Raw genomic sequence first — 16,134 nt, forward strand, 5'->3', positions numbered from 1 at the left:
GTGGATTGACCCTCTCCATTCCCTTCACGCTTCCTGTCCGATAATATATATATATATATATATATATATATATATATATATATATATATATATATATATATATATGGTCTCATGCTGAATCGTCTTAACCTTTCGTTGATTGCATGCACATGGCTAGGCCACAACAACAATTTCCTACATGCAAGATTACCTTTTGAAATGGATGAGAGGGGTCATTGCAGGGATATTACCGTTATGCCGCTTAGGTAAAAAAATAAAGACAAAGGAAGTATATATATTTTTAGCCCTTATTTAAAATTAATATTTCTTTAACAGCTAGCGTCCCAGGATCTATGAGGAATAGATAAGTAATTTGTAATTAATTTCTAGAGAAGTATTTTACATGCCTCATGACATTAATTTGATATCCTATACCCTTATTTGTGTCTTATAACTCAGTATTTTACTTTGCCGTTCCGGCAATGCAAAAATCTATTTTAAAAAATGTAAAGAATGCCTGTAATTGTGACAGTATACTCAGATCTTAGTTCCTCATAGTCTACTCTAGGCACCCTTGAAAATAGAAAACGACAAAGAGAAAATGGTCGGGTAATGATTTGTTTTGGTTGTGAGCGCCCCTGGCGGCATCTCCTAAAAGCTCTCAGTGAAATGGAGAGTGTTGGCCCGAGTACCAGCTGACAGACTGAGCCAGTCTTAGCTTGTCATGTCAGTGGTGCACACGCAGGCTCTATAGTGCTTAGCCATGACCCGGACAGAATTACTTAATCTTGTGGCTATAGCAGCTGCCCTTTCATGCTGGTATGGTAGAGCACAGGCTGGGAATAACGATGATAATTCTAGCGGGAATGAAGTGTATCACAATCAGTTCGCTGTACACATACCTGATGGTGCTCATGTCGCCAATGAGATAGCCTCCAGTTATGGATTTGATAATCTAGGACAGGTAAGCAACATGACTTTTTGTATGTATGTATGATTTGTGTTATATAAGGCGAAATTCGCCCACAAAACGGTTGATGTACCCTTGTGCTCCAGTAGTGAAGAAACCATCTCGTAAAGTTTTTTATAGTCTTCACATGACCAAGTTTCATTTGGTTCGGGTCCATTTGACGTTATATAACAGTGTATATGAAGATACAATCTTTGGGTCTGAATTTTATGAAGCGTGGTCAATAATGTTCGTCTCATGGAGGGTAGTCAGATCATCCCAGAAGCAAATTATTCATAAACTTTCGTTCTTCAGTAATGAGTTTAGCAGCAGAGGATTTTCCTGATGTTGATAAAGAAGGGGAAAGTGGTTTGTGGTGCGAGAGGCAAGTGTCAAACGTCGGCTAGGAGCAGCGGTATTACGACATGGTGAGAGGCAGCTGAGTAACCTCGCTCAACAATCTCTGCTACTGACCATATGCAGGCTTGGCGTGTGTTAGAGGCCGTAGTAACTTCATGCGTTAAGTATTTGTTTGGGAGTGACAATACCACTATCCACAGTAATCAAAAGTATTATAAATTAACTTAGATTATGTGAATCTTGCTTCATATTTAATTTTTAATCTTTTACATAATCAGGCAACGCGTTCAGCTGTTCATTTAACACAAGGTTTCATTGTTTTTTTCATAACCCACTGGCGGCAGACATCTGTAGAATGAAGGACGTGATAGATCAGAGCCTTAATATGTGTTACATCAGTTGCGGTGAAATATGAAACTGGTTTTTGTTCATGGTATGTAACCTTTCCAGTTTCTGCAACCTAGCATTCAAGTAGCTATTCGCTGCTTCGTAGATAAAGTGCGTCCGCAGTTAATAAGGTCTGTGTAAGTAAATGGGCCATTACTTTAAGAAAAACCATAATTTTTCACCTTGCTGAACGAAGTGTGACAATGGAGTAGTATTTCATCGAATGCTTTTAACTATATCCTTCAATGACCTTTCGGAATACGAGATATTTTTGTTGCCACATACGCTGTTTGATACCGTACTAACGTTAAGTGATGGTATAAAGCCAAAAGTTTGTTGAGTAAAAAAAAAAATCGCTTGAGATAAATTACTTACAATGACTATTTTATAATTGAACTTTCTGTCGTAGGTAGCGGTAACATACGCCTGGTCACGCTTTTTGTTATTATTTTTTTTTTTTTGTGGCGAGGCTATGCAAGACGAAGCAAGGCTGCACCAAGATCAAAAGTGAAAGTGTGCTGTGGACGGGCGAGGTAATTCGCTTGACCAGGTCGAATACACCTCTTGGCAGGGAGCGTGATGATTTAATCGTAGAAAACAACATCGCTTATTATATGAGGCAAATCACTTAAATTTGTTTTCCCATACCACAGTGTAGGCAGTTGCCCTCATTAGAAAGGGAAGGAACGAAATGTTAATATGGTTCTTGTATACGACCACGTTTACAATGTCACGATAGTACAATTGCCAAGTTTTGTTTGATCTTATATTAATGGATTTCTTAGAACATTAACGACCGTAAGGTAACCAAACCCATAGAGGATGACTTATCTTCAGGCGGGGAAAGCCAGGTGGTCAGGTGGAAAGGGAAGAATGAGCCCTTCCTTTTCAGTGTATGGGTGTAGTACTCGTACTTAACCCTTGGACGTTAGCATTTAAGGTGGCATAGGAGGCTTCTTAGCACCATTTATTTAGCGCTTTATTTTGCATATTACACATTAACATTCATTTAGCTACCGTATATCATTTTATTATTGACTTAGGGCCAGTAACGTACCGGTGCAGGATAATGTTGATGTGTAGCCTAATATTCGGAGTATATTACAAAAGATTAAGCGTTACGAAGTCACCAAAATTGCTAAGAATACGACTGAACAAAATCAGGCCGACAAAGTTTGCCTGAATAGAACACAACCTACTTGAACCCTTAGCGAAATGATTAAGCGGCATTTAGCGGTTATTCCCACAGTTCCATTGGCCAGAGTTTAATGTCGGGGAATTTCACCACTGGGTCTCCAGGTTAATGTGCAGATAAAAGCGGATATCATTTGTAACTTGAGGTTTTAATGTCGCGTAGTACTGCAGCTGTGTTGTTGGCCGCGGCGATTAGCGGCGAGCGTTTGGTTGAGCCTCTAATGGCTATGTCAAGGCTAGCCGGTGGAGTGATGGTATTATGAACAGTGGCTGTTGTAAGTGGCATGGGAGGCTTTGTAGTTTGTCCTTTTTATCGTTTTTTTTTTTTTTTCACATTTCACAAAATATTCTCTTGCATGTTATTTAGGCCAAATTGCAAGGTATGAGTTTGGAACAGCATCCGAGACAGGAATTGAAATTTATCATTTAGGCTAGTTTATGTAATTATAAGCAATTTCTCTTCTGCAATTATCCATCGCAAATAGACTTTTTAGTACTTAGTAAATAAGGAGTGGGTATTGTCCTCCTAGCCCCGTTTGTTATTGCATCAACGTTAAAATTAGGCCAGGTTGGGTTGTTAAGTTAAATTAGGTTAGGTTTGGTTACTGTATTTTAACGTAGATGCAATAAAATGCGCAGACTAGCTGGAGAATCTCCCCGAACCTCCATACTTAACAAGTATAACGCCTAGCTACATAAAAAAAAGCATTTGCGACTGATGCTTATAGAAGAGAAAATGCTTAGAATTGCCTAGGTTCAGTAATGAACATATTAATTTCAATGTATGTTAGTTGAGTTTAAGTCCGAAAATTTACCGTTTTCATTAGTAACAGGCCACAAAAGGATATTAACATGTACTTTACCGATATTTTGGTGAATAAATCGTTAAGGAAGGGGTGTTGGGAAATCACCAAAACCACTTGGAACAAGGCCTCGTGTCTTCTTGCGAGTAAAAAAAAAAAAAAAAATGGAAATACTGGTTGGAGTTCAGTTGCTGCTGTGATGGATAGTAATTAATGATGTTGCAGTGGATTATGATGGCGTTGGATTATCGTGTTGGAAGTGGGAAGCGAGGCTGAATGAGTACGGCAGTAAAGTTTTAATCGTACCGTAACTAAAGGTAATACTGGCCAAGTGAATGTCGTTGACGTACTTTGATGTTAGTAGGCAGATGGATGTGGAGAGCCAGACATCATGATTACTGTGATTGCAGCGAGTGTGTGAAGACTGGAAGATTATGGATGATAACTGATGCTATAGCTCGTCAGGTGGCGTAACTCCAAGATGGATTAGAAGATAGAAGAATGGAATTTTTAGAGAGGTTATGGTGGTGATAATTAAAACGATGCGGGTTGTTGTGATGGGTAGCAGGAACGATGAAAGTGACACTGAATGTTATAATTACGAAGCCCTTCCCAGTGACTGAGTCACTCCAGAGCCCAACTGAATCATTGTCCGGTAGCACTTAGCAAGATTGAATATAAAACTGTAATGGTGCTCATAGGAATAAGTGACAGTGAAAAGTAGCGGTGGAAGGTATTATGAGAGCATTTGATAGTACAGTAATTATCATGTGGTAGTGATAGAGTTAATTAGGATGAATGGTAGAGGTGATGATGATAGTGATGTCTTTATTATAGTATTATAGTGACACTGAGGACATTAATAGTGGTGATGAGCAGTTGTAATTATGGTGGCAGCATCTGATAGTGATGACGGTGTTGGTGGAACAGCATTAGACTATAGTCTGTTAGATTGACCTGTGCACCTGAGATGTACGGGGCAAGTAAGATGTGTTTGTTTCGCGGCTGCTGATTGGCCGTCGATGACGTCAATGAAGTAAATGCATTTATGTATTGTAGTGCAACATGCGGACGTAGGTGTACACCGTGAGTGGATATTATAGTGCAACATCCGGACGTAGGTGTACACCGTGGGTGGATGCAGTGCAACATGCGGACGTGGGTGTACGCAGGGGTGGATAATTTACTTCAAACATCACTCATTGTTTTATAAAACTTTATAATCAAGTTTACTGTACTTTGAGAACAGTAAACTTTTAAAGCTAATTTTGACCTTTTCAGCTTCGGAAACTATTCCATATTTAATCTGGCTGCATGTATTGAAGGCAGTTAAAAAATATAAATATGTGTGTGTTAAAATAAGAAGAGATGTAGATTTAAATCATCGGCGGCCAATTGGCAGCCGCGGTTCAAACATACCCTACTCGCCTCATACATCTCAGCTTGCACAGCGTCAGTCAAATGGGGTATAGTAGGGATAAACAGTATCGGTACTTGTTAGCTATCGATGATGATAATGGCAGTATTTGTAAGGCAGTTGTAAGTGTCTCGTGGTAATGATAACTAGTGATGGACACGGCTGAATAGTTAAAGTAGGATGATGATATTGGCAGCATTGGTTGGGCTGCTAGACAATAAGAGCATGAAAAACTCACGAAGAATGTATGTTATTGAGATGGAAGGGGAGAGGAGGTTTGGGAGACCTGGGATGAGGTAGATAAATGGAATGGAGAGAGATATGAGAGGGGTGTGTGTGAGAGCTGAGGGAGGGCAGCCATATGGCAGAGGGCAGGGCGGCGCGGAAGCGATTTGTTTGTGGCCTCTTACAGGAGTAAGGCATCTGGCAACAGGCAGATAGATAGATGCAGATAGTTTTGTTAAGCGTTTGGTGGTAGTGATGATTAAAGTGATGGTGATGAGGGGAATAGCGATGACGTAAGGCGAGGCTAGGACCGTCTGGCAGTCTCATTACGTAGAACAGAGGACCTCTTGTGGGCCTCTCCTCTCCTCTCCTATCCTATCCTCTCCCCACTCACTGGCTCCCATACAGTGTTACCCTCTCACCCGTACATTCACCCTACATTCCATCCTTTTACACACACACACACACACACACTCTCTCTCTCTCTCTCTCTCTCTCTCTCTCTCTCTCTCTCTCTCTCTCTCTCTCTCTCTCGTATACTGTACGTGAACCATACAATGCTTTTAACTTTTCACATATAACTGGGGTGGGTAGGGACCAGATGCAGTAACAGGAGAACATGGAGTAGGAGACCTACCAACAAAGTGCCAAAACGCACAATAATGACCCCGCTTCTCACTTCCTGTACCTCAACACATTGTCTAAATGTACCGTGCAGTACCTTAATGGCAGCTCTCCATTTTCAGCTGTCTTGTATCGTATTCATGTATCGATGTTACCACGGGCTGTGCAGGTCATATGTTTCCTCTTTTCTCCATCCCATACATTCCCTTCTGTTCGGTACCTTTAAATGTTGTCTTAATAACTACCGAATGTCAGTGAGTGCTTTTCTTTCCTATGCAGTGTTTAAAGGATTTCCTTCATATGATTTCCTCATTGCGGTGCTCATATTGACAGTCCGTTTTCTATATTTACGGTTCCCTCTTTGATTAACTCTTATAAACCCCTTTCAGTTTCACTACCATCTCAACTCGTTTCAGTCCGGTGCCTTCATGCAGACTCTTTGCAGTGACTTCTCAGTCCCCTTGTAATACATTTCCTGTGTTAGTCCCCTTATAGTGTCCTCTTAGTCTGTGTAGTACCCTTTTAGAACCTTTATAGACCTTTTCCAGTGACGTCACAGAAATCACGTGGTTTTGTTTACGACTCTGTATTTGGACGGCAAACTCCTCGCAGTAATGGTTGTCCAGACAGCGCTGTCAGAGGTGAAAATGTCTAATATATGCAGAAATCTGAATCAGTGCCACCAAGATCTGTACAGGAAAAAGATAAAGTGTTTGGGGATGGATCCTTACACCATACCTAGGGAGAAATTCACCAGTTTCAATGACTGGGGACTCTCAGATTTGGCGATCTTTATCACTATTTGGTAAACACTCGTTCAAAGTTCACCGGGGCATCCTTCAAGGTAAACAGACATATCATATATATGTGGAATGTAGATAGCTGGAATTGACATATGGTACTTGTAAATCGTCTTGGTAATCAGTAAATTACTGACGTGAGGCCAGGGTGGTAGGGATTGTATACATTGACTGGGAATCGAGTAGTTGATGAATGGAATAGGTTTCCCAGTGATGTTCCCTAGTTGCTGCCCCCTATGTAGAAAGTTTCAAGCATGGGCCAGATAAGCACATGACAGGTATGGGTTGCATACGGAATTTGTCATTCTTATAGTCACACTCCTATGGGAGCTGCTAGCATGGGCCCGCATGGGCTATTGCAGCCAGGGTAAATTAGTCACACTCTTGTGGGAGCTGTCTAGCATTGGCCTATTGGCCTACTGCAGTTATCCTCTCTTCTTAATCGTCAAGTTGGGTCCTAAGTTAGGTTAGGTTAGGTTGGTTGGGTTAGCTTGGTTTGGAATAAAAAAATTTCCGACAGAAATGAGTATCAGATTCATATTAATCACACTATAAAACATTAAAAAAATGAAATTTTTAAGCGTCAAGGTGGGTTGGGTGTAATTCTGGAAATTTACCAAAAAATTTACTTATTTTGGAGATTTCAGTAATTATAGGCCTAGATACATACACACAGCCAATATACTGTATGTTTAGTTCTACATAAAATGCATAATTAATAGTACCGGTATATGCCAAAACTGTCAAAATAACTCTTGAAAACTTTTGCATTACAACTGCACCATAACATTGGCACAGATTTAAATTTGGTCATTTATTTCATGCTGATGAGTACCACAACATAACACTAAAAGACTTCAGTAACAAAGTTTTAATGATTTTACATTTTATATTAACAAAAAATTCTTAGTAGCTACATACCTGGTAAAAGATACAGTAAATATTGGGGGCTGTTGATAAAAGTAGCAACATTATTTATTCTCTTATTTGTAATTAAAGTATTCTTGTACTACCAGTAAGTGAAAAATGTATATTTAATTGGAGCATGTATTGACGGTTTTGCTTTCTGTGGAGCAACATTCAAAATAAAATAGAATATTATAAGTAGTACGGTACTATTATTTATGCTTCAGTCGTAATCGAAACATTGTTCAGCACACAGGCTCATAGTGGTATATAACAGTTTTATACTGAAGTGTTGAACAGTGTTCTGTACTACACTAATTTTAAAATCATCCACCATGACTCAAATATCAGTTTCAAATGAATCACACTGAAAAACATTGAGAAGTAAATATATAGGCTTTAACCTAACCTAACCTAACCTAACTTTAAGTATGACATAACCTGTAATTTAATCGGTTTTACTTACGCATCTAACATTCTTGATCATCACTGCTATGCCTGATTTGGTTTGGGTGAAACTCTGGAATAATAACAAAACAAGGCCTGTGACATGGACCCTCCCCCTCTTTTCCCACGCACACACAAGGCCGTGTGGATCTTGTGCAGTGTGACATTAACATACTCAGGATATCCCTTGACACCTACAATTGCTAAGAATAGTAAATATGCCCGTATCTACTCACAGATCATCGGCTCACCAGATATGAAATGCTTGTTACAGAAGCGGGAGTAGGCCGTCGGCTGCCAGGTCTCCCACTTCACGGCAGCTATCCACTTCTGTCGCCTTTCCTCATTGCCTAGAAACCGGTAGAAGTGTGCCCCACTTCCAGTTTTCTCCCTTGTCTTACGCCGAAGGCACAACATGGAATATCATTGTGGATTCTGCAGTTCTCTGTCTCTAGACGTCCGACAATTTGCCGTCCAATGTGGCGCCGTAAACAAAAGTCACATGACTCGTGACTTCACGTGAAAGGTCGATAGTGAGCTCTCATTGCCCTTTTAGTCTCTTTCTAGTGACATGTCAATTCCTTGACACTGCCCTCTCATTCGATTTACAGTGCCCTTAGTCCCTTTACAGGGCCTTCTCAGTCCCCGTACATTACCCGCTTAATCTCCTTATGTTGCCCTCTTCATCCCCTTGCGGTGCCCTCTTAATCCCATTTTATTCCCCTCATAGTGCCCGTTCAGTACCCGGAAAGTGTTCTTTTAATCCCTTTACAGTGCCCACTGTCCTCTTAATACCCTTACAGTGCCCTCGTAATCCCTTTGCAGTGCTCTCCGAATCCCCTTACAGTGACCCCTGAATTCCCTTACAGAGTCCTGTCAGTCCCTTTACAGTGCCCTCTCACTCCCTTTTCGGTGTCCACTTAGTCCCCTTAGTGTCCTGTCAATTCCCTTACAGTGCCCTCTCAGCCCCCTTACAGTGTCGTGTCAGTCCCCATACAGTGCCCTCGCAGATCCCTTAGGATACAGTGTCCTGTCAGTCCCTTTGCAGTTTACTGTCAGTCCATTTTGTGCCCGCTCATTGCCGTTACAGTGGCCTCTCAGTTCAGTGCCCTCTTATGCCGTCCCCTTTCAGCACTGTAATAATCTTCTAACTGTGTTCTCTAATCGCCTCTCAGTGCCCCATCATTTCTCCCCTGACAGCACCTCTCTTCCCCTCACAGAGCCGCCCTTTCATTCCAATTACAGAGCACCTCGTATATCCTCCCTTCTTATCATCCATATATATAACATTCCAGCTCGCCACACTCACATTTGCATTGCTTTGATGTTTATTACGATCGTGAAATTCATGTTGCCTAGGCATGTAGTGCTGCCACATAAATTTGACTCCTTCGCTACGATGCAAGGGGTCTCAGGCGAGCTCAGTAATATAATCTGGTGTTAGGAGGAATGTAATATAGGCTAAAAGTCGATTTCATACTAAAGGGGATAATGCAATGTTTTTACCCCATCATCACGACAGTTCTCCTTCACAGCTGAATGATATCGTCTGATATTAGCAAGCATAAATTCTAAAAAACGACATCGTACAAAAGGGGTTTTGGAGATATTTCAGCCCCGCCTAACTTGAATAAAGTAAGATGGTGGTAGCTGCAGTTAAGTATAAACCCCACCTAATTTGAATAAAGTAAGATGGTGGTAGCTGCAGTTAAGTATAAAGAATCACCGTAATGTTGGGGTTCATCTTTTTTAGTACGGTGACTTATTTTGTATTTCTTAATGCTACTTCGAGAGGACTTTATTTGCCATAAGAAATAAATTGTGCACTGAGGGGGTTAATGAAGGCTACACGGTATCCAGCACCTCCACTTCAAAACGTCTCTCCTGAGCCCAATAAAATCGTCTGGAGCTGTGGAGAATAAAGTAAAAAAAAAAAAAGTGGTTAAATATCAGTGGCGATAAATCCTGTTGGTTAATGGTGTCATTATTCGTACCCGCGTTTTCCTCAACCTCGCTCTTTCTTTGCAGATTTTCCATAACTAGGTTGAGCCCTCCTGTCTTGGCGGGACATTCTCTTGAGATTCGTAGACTTTTTTTTTTTTTTTTTTTTTTTAGCACTTTCTTTGTTAGTAAAATTTAAACCGTAAACCTTGCAGCACATTTTTTTTTTTTTTTTTTCCCCTTGATATCGTCAGACGAATTTACTCAGCTCGGGTGAGACCTTTCGTGATGAAGGGGCAGTAAACTATCTGGGGAGCTTTCAGAACTAGCAATGATTCAGTATATTTTTGTCTCATTCTCATCAAACACTGCTTCTCCCTGCTTTGCCAGCCTAGCGTACAAGGCAGTACCGGCAAGCTACTTGTCATGTGCAGAAATAAATTGGGAAGGGAGATACTAGGGTCGCTCTAGAAGTTATGAGTATGCGTATCATTTTCTAATCTTCCAATTTTTTAAAATTAAGTGGTTTATAGAACGCGGAAAGGTTTGATCAAGAAGGTACAGAGAGTGAAATAGAAAATAAAGATATAGTTGTGTAGTGTTAATAATGCTGTCAAATGGAACGGTACGTTAACTGAACAAGACAAGCCTTCCAGCGTGAGGCAATCCTGGTATCACAATCCTTTCTCCTCCCGTCCCTCACCAGTCTTGCAGCTTGCTCAACGCGCCACCGCCAGATGACCACGCTCCCATCCAACCCACCCGCGTCGTGAAAGCAAGTCATTTTTATCGAGGCTGTTACGAAGTGTTCACCCGTCCCGTCCTGGTTCCCCGCCGCGACCCTGGCAAGTTCAGGGGCCCGCTCCTGCGCAACTCCCTCCCCCCCTGTCTCTTGCGTAGTTCGAGACGTCGCCACTCAGGACTTCCCGTTGTGTGGAGAGTGAGCCAGTGCACGCAGCTTGTGTGTGTGTGTGTGTGTGTGTGTGTGTGTGTGTGTGTGTGTGCCTCAGGAGTCTGCGCGTACCCTGTATGTGTTTAGTCATTGTATCACTCTTCCCTGGGTTGATGTTTTATTCTTTCCTACTGGTAAACTTCTTCCTCGCCTGACGTTTTATTCTTTCCACTGTCAAACTTTCTTCCTCGTTTGATGTTTTATTCCTCCTACCGCCAAAGTTTCTTCTTTGTTTGATGTTTTTTCTTCCTACTGTCGATGTTTCTTCTTCCTCGTTTGATGTTCCCAACTTTCTTCCCTGTTAGATGTTTTATTTTTCCTGCCGCCGGACTCTCTCTGTTTTTTTTTTTGTTTTTTTTTTTCACCTATTGCCAACCTATCTCCCTCATTTGTTATTTTATTCCTACTTCCCAACTGTTCCTCGTTTGATGTTCTACTCTTCCTTGGACAGAATTTTCATCCTCGTTTGATGTTCTTTCTTGCTGCTGCCAGACTTTCTTCATCATTTGTTGTTTTATTCCTGCTGCTAGACTCTTCCTCATTTGGTGTTTTATTCCTCCTGCTGCTCAGCTTGCTTCCTCATTAGGTATTCTCCCTCTTGCCAAACTTTTGTGAAACCTCTCGTAATGAAGGGCATGAGACATCGCCAGCACAGTAAAACCTCTTGGACTTCCCGTTGAGTAGAGGGCGTCCCAGTGCACACAACAGTTTTTCTCTTTGTCCTTGGGTCGTATTCTGAGTGGCTTCATAGATTTCGTAACACCCCTTTCTGAACGATTTATTCTGTACATTGGACGTCAGTGTACTCGACTTTGTTACTGATGCCCACTATTTCGACAGTAAATGATGTAAATGACGTACAAAAGAATGGTAGTGAAATGTGCAAAATAAATACCTAGCCATGGAATAAGTATTACAAAGCCTATAACACACAGGATACGGCCCTTAAGTACTGCCGTTACTGTATCTTGACCGTCTAGGCATTATTTACTGTATGTCTGATATCATTTCCTTATCCTGCTTATTTTTTAGAACGTCGCTATTAATCCATGTAATATGGTGGAGTCTTTATAGCTTTAATCTATCTACTGCCAAACTCGTGGGAAACTTCTCGTACCGACGGAGTTAAGACGACGCTACTCACGCAACGTCCCGCTGCGTAGAGAGAGGCTCAGTGCACGCCATATCTATTTGTATAGTGTCTGTTGCCGTGTGTGCCAAGAATATTTGTGTAGCCTTGTATGGTTGTCAAAATTTGTCAGTTCCCATCAACCTCACTGTATGATTCTCTCTCTCTCTCTCTCTCTCTCTCTCTCTCTCTCTCTCTCCTGACTATTTTATTTACGTTAGGGGAACCCTCCTTATGAAGGGAGACGTGGCCACTCACGCATCTTGTACTTCCCGTTTCGTGGAGAGTGGCTTAGCATGAACTTATCTCTGTCTGTTGTAGGCCATACCAGAAGCTACCGTCACTTGCTACACGTGCATGGTAGAACCTCTCCATTAACTGCTTGAATATGAAGACACCTTTTGTATTTATTTTGCCACTCCTTAAACGGTTCAGCTTTGGACTCGGCAAAAACTCCCATAGATATAACACGTCCCAACTCAAACAGCTGGACTTCCTGGTATTAAGAGTGATGCAGTGCTTGGTTTTCGTAGTTTATTCTTGCTAACACGTGACGATGTTATTAAACACAGATAAAACTCCTCGTAGTAAAAGGATTAATAAACCTTTTCAGTAACGTGATTATTAGCCTATGTGGGATTTAGAATTTCCTGTCACCAGACAGTTTTACATATCTTGGGAATTACCTCAAAATAAAAGGATTGAGTCATTGCTATTAGGCTCCCAGGTGCATGAAGAATGGGGCCGTGCATGCAACACCCAGAATTATAAGCACGCAACCCCCATCCTCCCGTCTGTCTGCCTGTCTGTCCCAGAAGTCAAATCGCATATGTAATGTCACTTATCTCTCTTGTTTGTTAATTACTGTGCTCATCGACAGCACGCCGGAATTCTGGGAACAGTCTCAGGAGTGCAGAATTCACTGGACTTATTTGCTTTTACATTGTACTGAGGACGCACAACGCTTTCGTAGTGTCTCATTCAACACGGTCCGGGCTGGTTTACTTGATTTTACGTTGTGTCGAGGACGCACAACACTTTCAGTACCTTATCTGATTCTTTACGGTGCTATTTGCATGTTTTTACAGTGTACCGTACTGGTAACACATCGCTTTCGCAGTGTGTGAGTTCATAACGTGCTTGCAGGCTTAGGATGTCGTCACACACACACACACACACACACACACACACACACACACACACACACACACACACACACACACACACACACACACACACACACACACACACAAAAGAGTCCAGTCGAATCATTAGAGTCGTGTGATTCTACTAATAATATTTTCCTTCACACACACAGTCATGCTTATCAGTATCACACCAGACTTCAAACAGTATGGGCACGTGATCCAGCAGTAGTTATGGTACCATCTTTGATCAGGATTTTTTGTTTATGTATGCCTGATGTATTTATATATTGTAGTTGATGTTAATGAAGGTGATTTAAGCAAGTTAGGTTATTTAATCTTAACAATATCTGTACCGGTATCGTTACTTTAGCAGGGGAGTGGGTTATCGAGGCAGACGGACTAATATTAATCTGAACCACACCGAGCCTCCATTATGATATAAATATTAGCTAGGGTTGTCAGATGCTGGTAGCTATAACAGGTTAATCCAAGAAACTCTAGAGTGTTAGTGTAACCTGTCAAAGTTCATATGGCTAGTGTTAGCAAGGAAGCTGGTAGTATGGAGGTTGGGGGAACTCTACACCACACCACACCAGGCTTGTACGGTCTATACTTGGTGCCGCTTTATAATGTTGATCCAGGTAATTCCAAATTGTTATTAGCTATATTTAACAAGGTTCATATAGTTAGTGTTAGCGAGGAAGCAAGTAGTGGAGGCTGGCGGAGCAGTACCGGTATTAACCTACACCGCACCGGGCCTGAGTCTTGATAGGCTATACCAGTACGTAGCTTAGGTAAACGGGAAATACCTGGTGCCGCTATAGAATGTTAATCCAGTTAGTTTAAGAATGTTATTATATTGAACAAGGTTCATAGAGTTAACGTTAGCGAGGGAGTGGGTACGAGTAGTTTGGAGGCAGGGGGAGCAATATTAACCTGCACCACACCAAGGCTGGTAAAAATGGGCAGCAGTTGAGCGCGGACGGGCCAGTATATACGCGTATTCAAATTGCGCGTTGATATTGCATTTTGCCGGGGCGATGGTGCGGCAGCGGCGGGAGGGGACCGCTGTTTACTCTTAAGTGTCGCTTGGGGAGGGGGCGAGGGAGGTGCTGAGAAAGGGGGACGGGTGGGGGTGATTTTGAGGGGGTTGGAGGGACGTGGAAGATTGGAAGACACAGTCTTTGGGAAAGGAGAGTGGAGAGGGTGGGGGGAGACTTTGGGTGACAGGAGGGGTACGTGAAGTCAGGACAACAGGCAGGATTGGCAGAGTGGAAGGCAGGCACTAGGGAAGGAGAGTGAGGGAGGGGAGGGGAGATAGCTGAGGTGGAAAACGGGCAAGTTTGGTAGGGATGAAAACAGGCAAGAAGGGATGGGAAACTGTGGGGAGGATAGGAGGGTGGCAGGGTGTAGAAGGAGACAGCGGGGAGGGGAGTATACGGTACCCAGGAGGGAAGTGGGGGATGAGGGAGGGGGAGGTTGAAGGAGGAGGGGAGAGGCAAAGTGTCCAGGGATAGCTTGGGTGGAAGACTGAGAGACTGAATTTTGGTGGGGGAGAAGGCAAACAGCACGGTGATACATAGGAGAAGGGAGTGTTTCTAGAAGGGTTGACTGGTGTGGGGAATACCGACGGGTGGGTTGACTGGAGGTAGGGTGCACAGGTTACAGTAGAGGTGCAGTGTGTGAAGGGCGACTGTAGAGAGAGGTAGTAGGTGTGGGGTGACACTGGGGAGAAGGGGTTAGGATGGAAACAGGAGAAAAGAGAGGGGAGGAGTTAGGAAACAGGCAGAGTAGGCCTCAGAAATGGAAAATGACAGGAGGCAGAGTGTATGAGAAGACTGGTAGGAGAGAGAGAGAGAGAGAGAGAGAGAGAGAGAGAGAGAGAGAGAGAGAGAGAGAGGTGTTAGGATGAAGGGTGTTTGGTCCTGTTCAAGAGGCAGGGTTTAGGAGGTCATTTGGAGGGTAGAGTGAGAATTAGAGAGGGAGGAAGGGAGGAGGGAGATAATCAAGCTAGATAGGACGGAAGTTAAATTGAGAGAGAGAGAGAGAGAGAGAGAGAGAGAGAGAGAGAGAGAGAGAGGATAACACGGAGACAGGATGCAGCGAGAGAGTTAGGAGATAGACAAAATGACAGGCAAGGTTAGGCAGGGAGGCATGCTGTGGAGAGAGAGAGAGAGAGAGAGAGAGGCTAGGTAGGGAGCTAGACACGGGTCAGGAGTTGTTAGAGGGGTAGGAAGAGGGAGAAGGATGGAGGTAAGAGGGAAGGGAGTAGGATGAAGGAAGGAGAAAAGAAGGAAAAAACAAGCAGGAAGACAGTTAGTGTGTGGAAGGAGGAGTGAGGAGGAAGCAACTGAGAGGAAGTCAGCCTAATGAAAGCAAAATGTGGAGTGTTGAGAGAGAGAGGGAGGGAGGGAGGGAGGGAGGGAGGGAGGGAGACAGAGAAAGGTTAGACAGGGAGGCATGCTGGAGAGAGAGAGAGAGAGAGAGAGAGAGTTAGTTGTATCACGTTTTATTTTTTCTTCCTTTATTCCCCACAAATTCCTCCTATCTACCTCTTCTATCGTTTCACTCTATTACGTCCCTCTCCTCCCTCCCCCTCTACCATTGGGGATTAGCCACAAGTGTTATAGATGGGCCAGTGTGTGTGTGTGTGTGTGTGTGTGTGTGTGTGTGTGTGTGTGTGTGTGTGTGTGTGTGTGTGTGTGTGTGTTCTCCATCCACGGCTCACGTGTGTTCAGGATTTCCTCATATCCTAAATTTAATGCGCAAGTTTTCCCTTTAAAACCACCCCAGGAGATTCACGCAAACACACACACACACACACACACACACACACACACACACACACACACACACACGTCATTCAGTACTAG

At 42.7% G+C, this 16,134-nt stretch overlaps 1 protein-coding gene across 1 annotated transcript in view; it reads left to right on the plus strand.

Moving 5' to 3' along the window:
* Positions 1–742: 742 nt before the first annotated feature.
* The window catches only part of LOC145393552 (furin-like protease 2), a 758,736-nt gene continuing 743,344 nt past the window's right edge, over positions 743–16,134 (plus strand). Inside the window, exon 1 of the mRNA XM_080267702.1 lies at positions 743–943. Coding sequence (XP_080123828.1) covers positions 743–943 — 201 coding nt within the window. The remainder of the gene's footprint in view (positions 944–16,134) is intronic.

The sequence above is a fragment of the Coenobita brevimanus genome, chromosome 24 (genome assembly GCF_032717465.1).
Source record: "Coenobita brevimanus isolate Jiangsu-jjx chromosome 24, ASM3271746v2, whole genome shotgun sequence".
Taxonomy (NCBI): domain Eukaryota; kingdom Metazoa; phylum Arthropoda; class Malacostraca; order Decapoda; family Coenobitidae; genus Coenobita; species Coenobita brevimanus.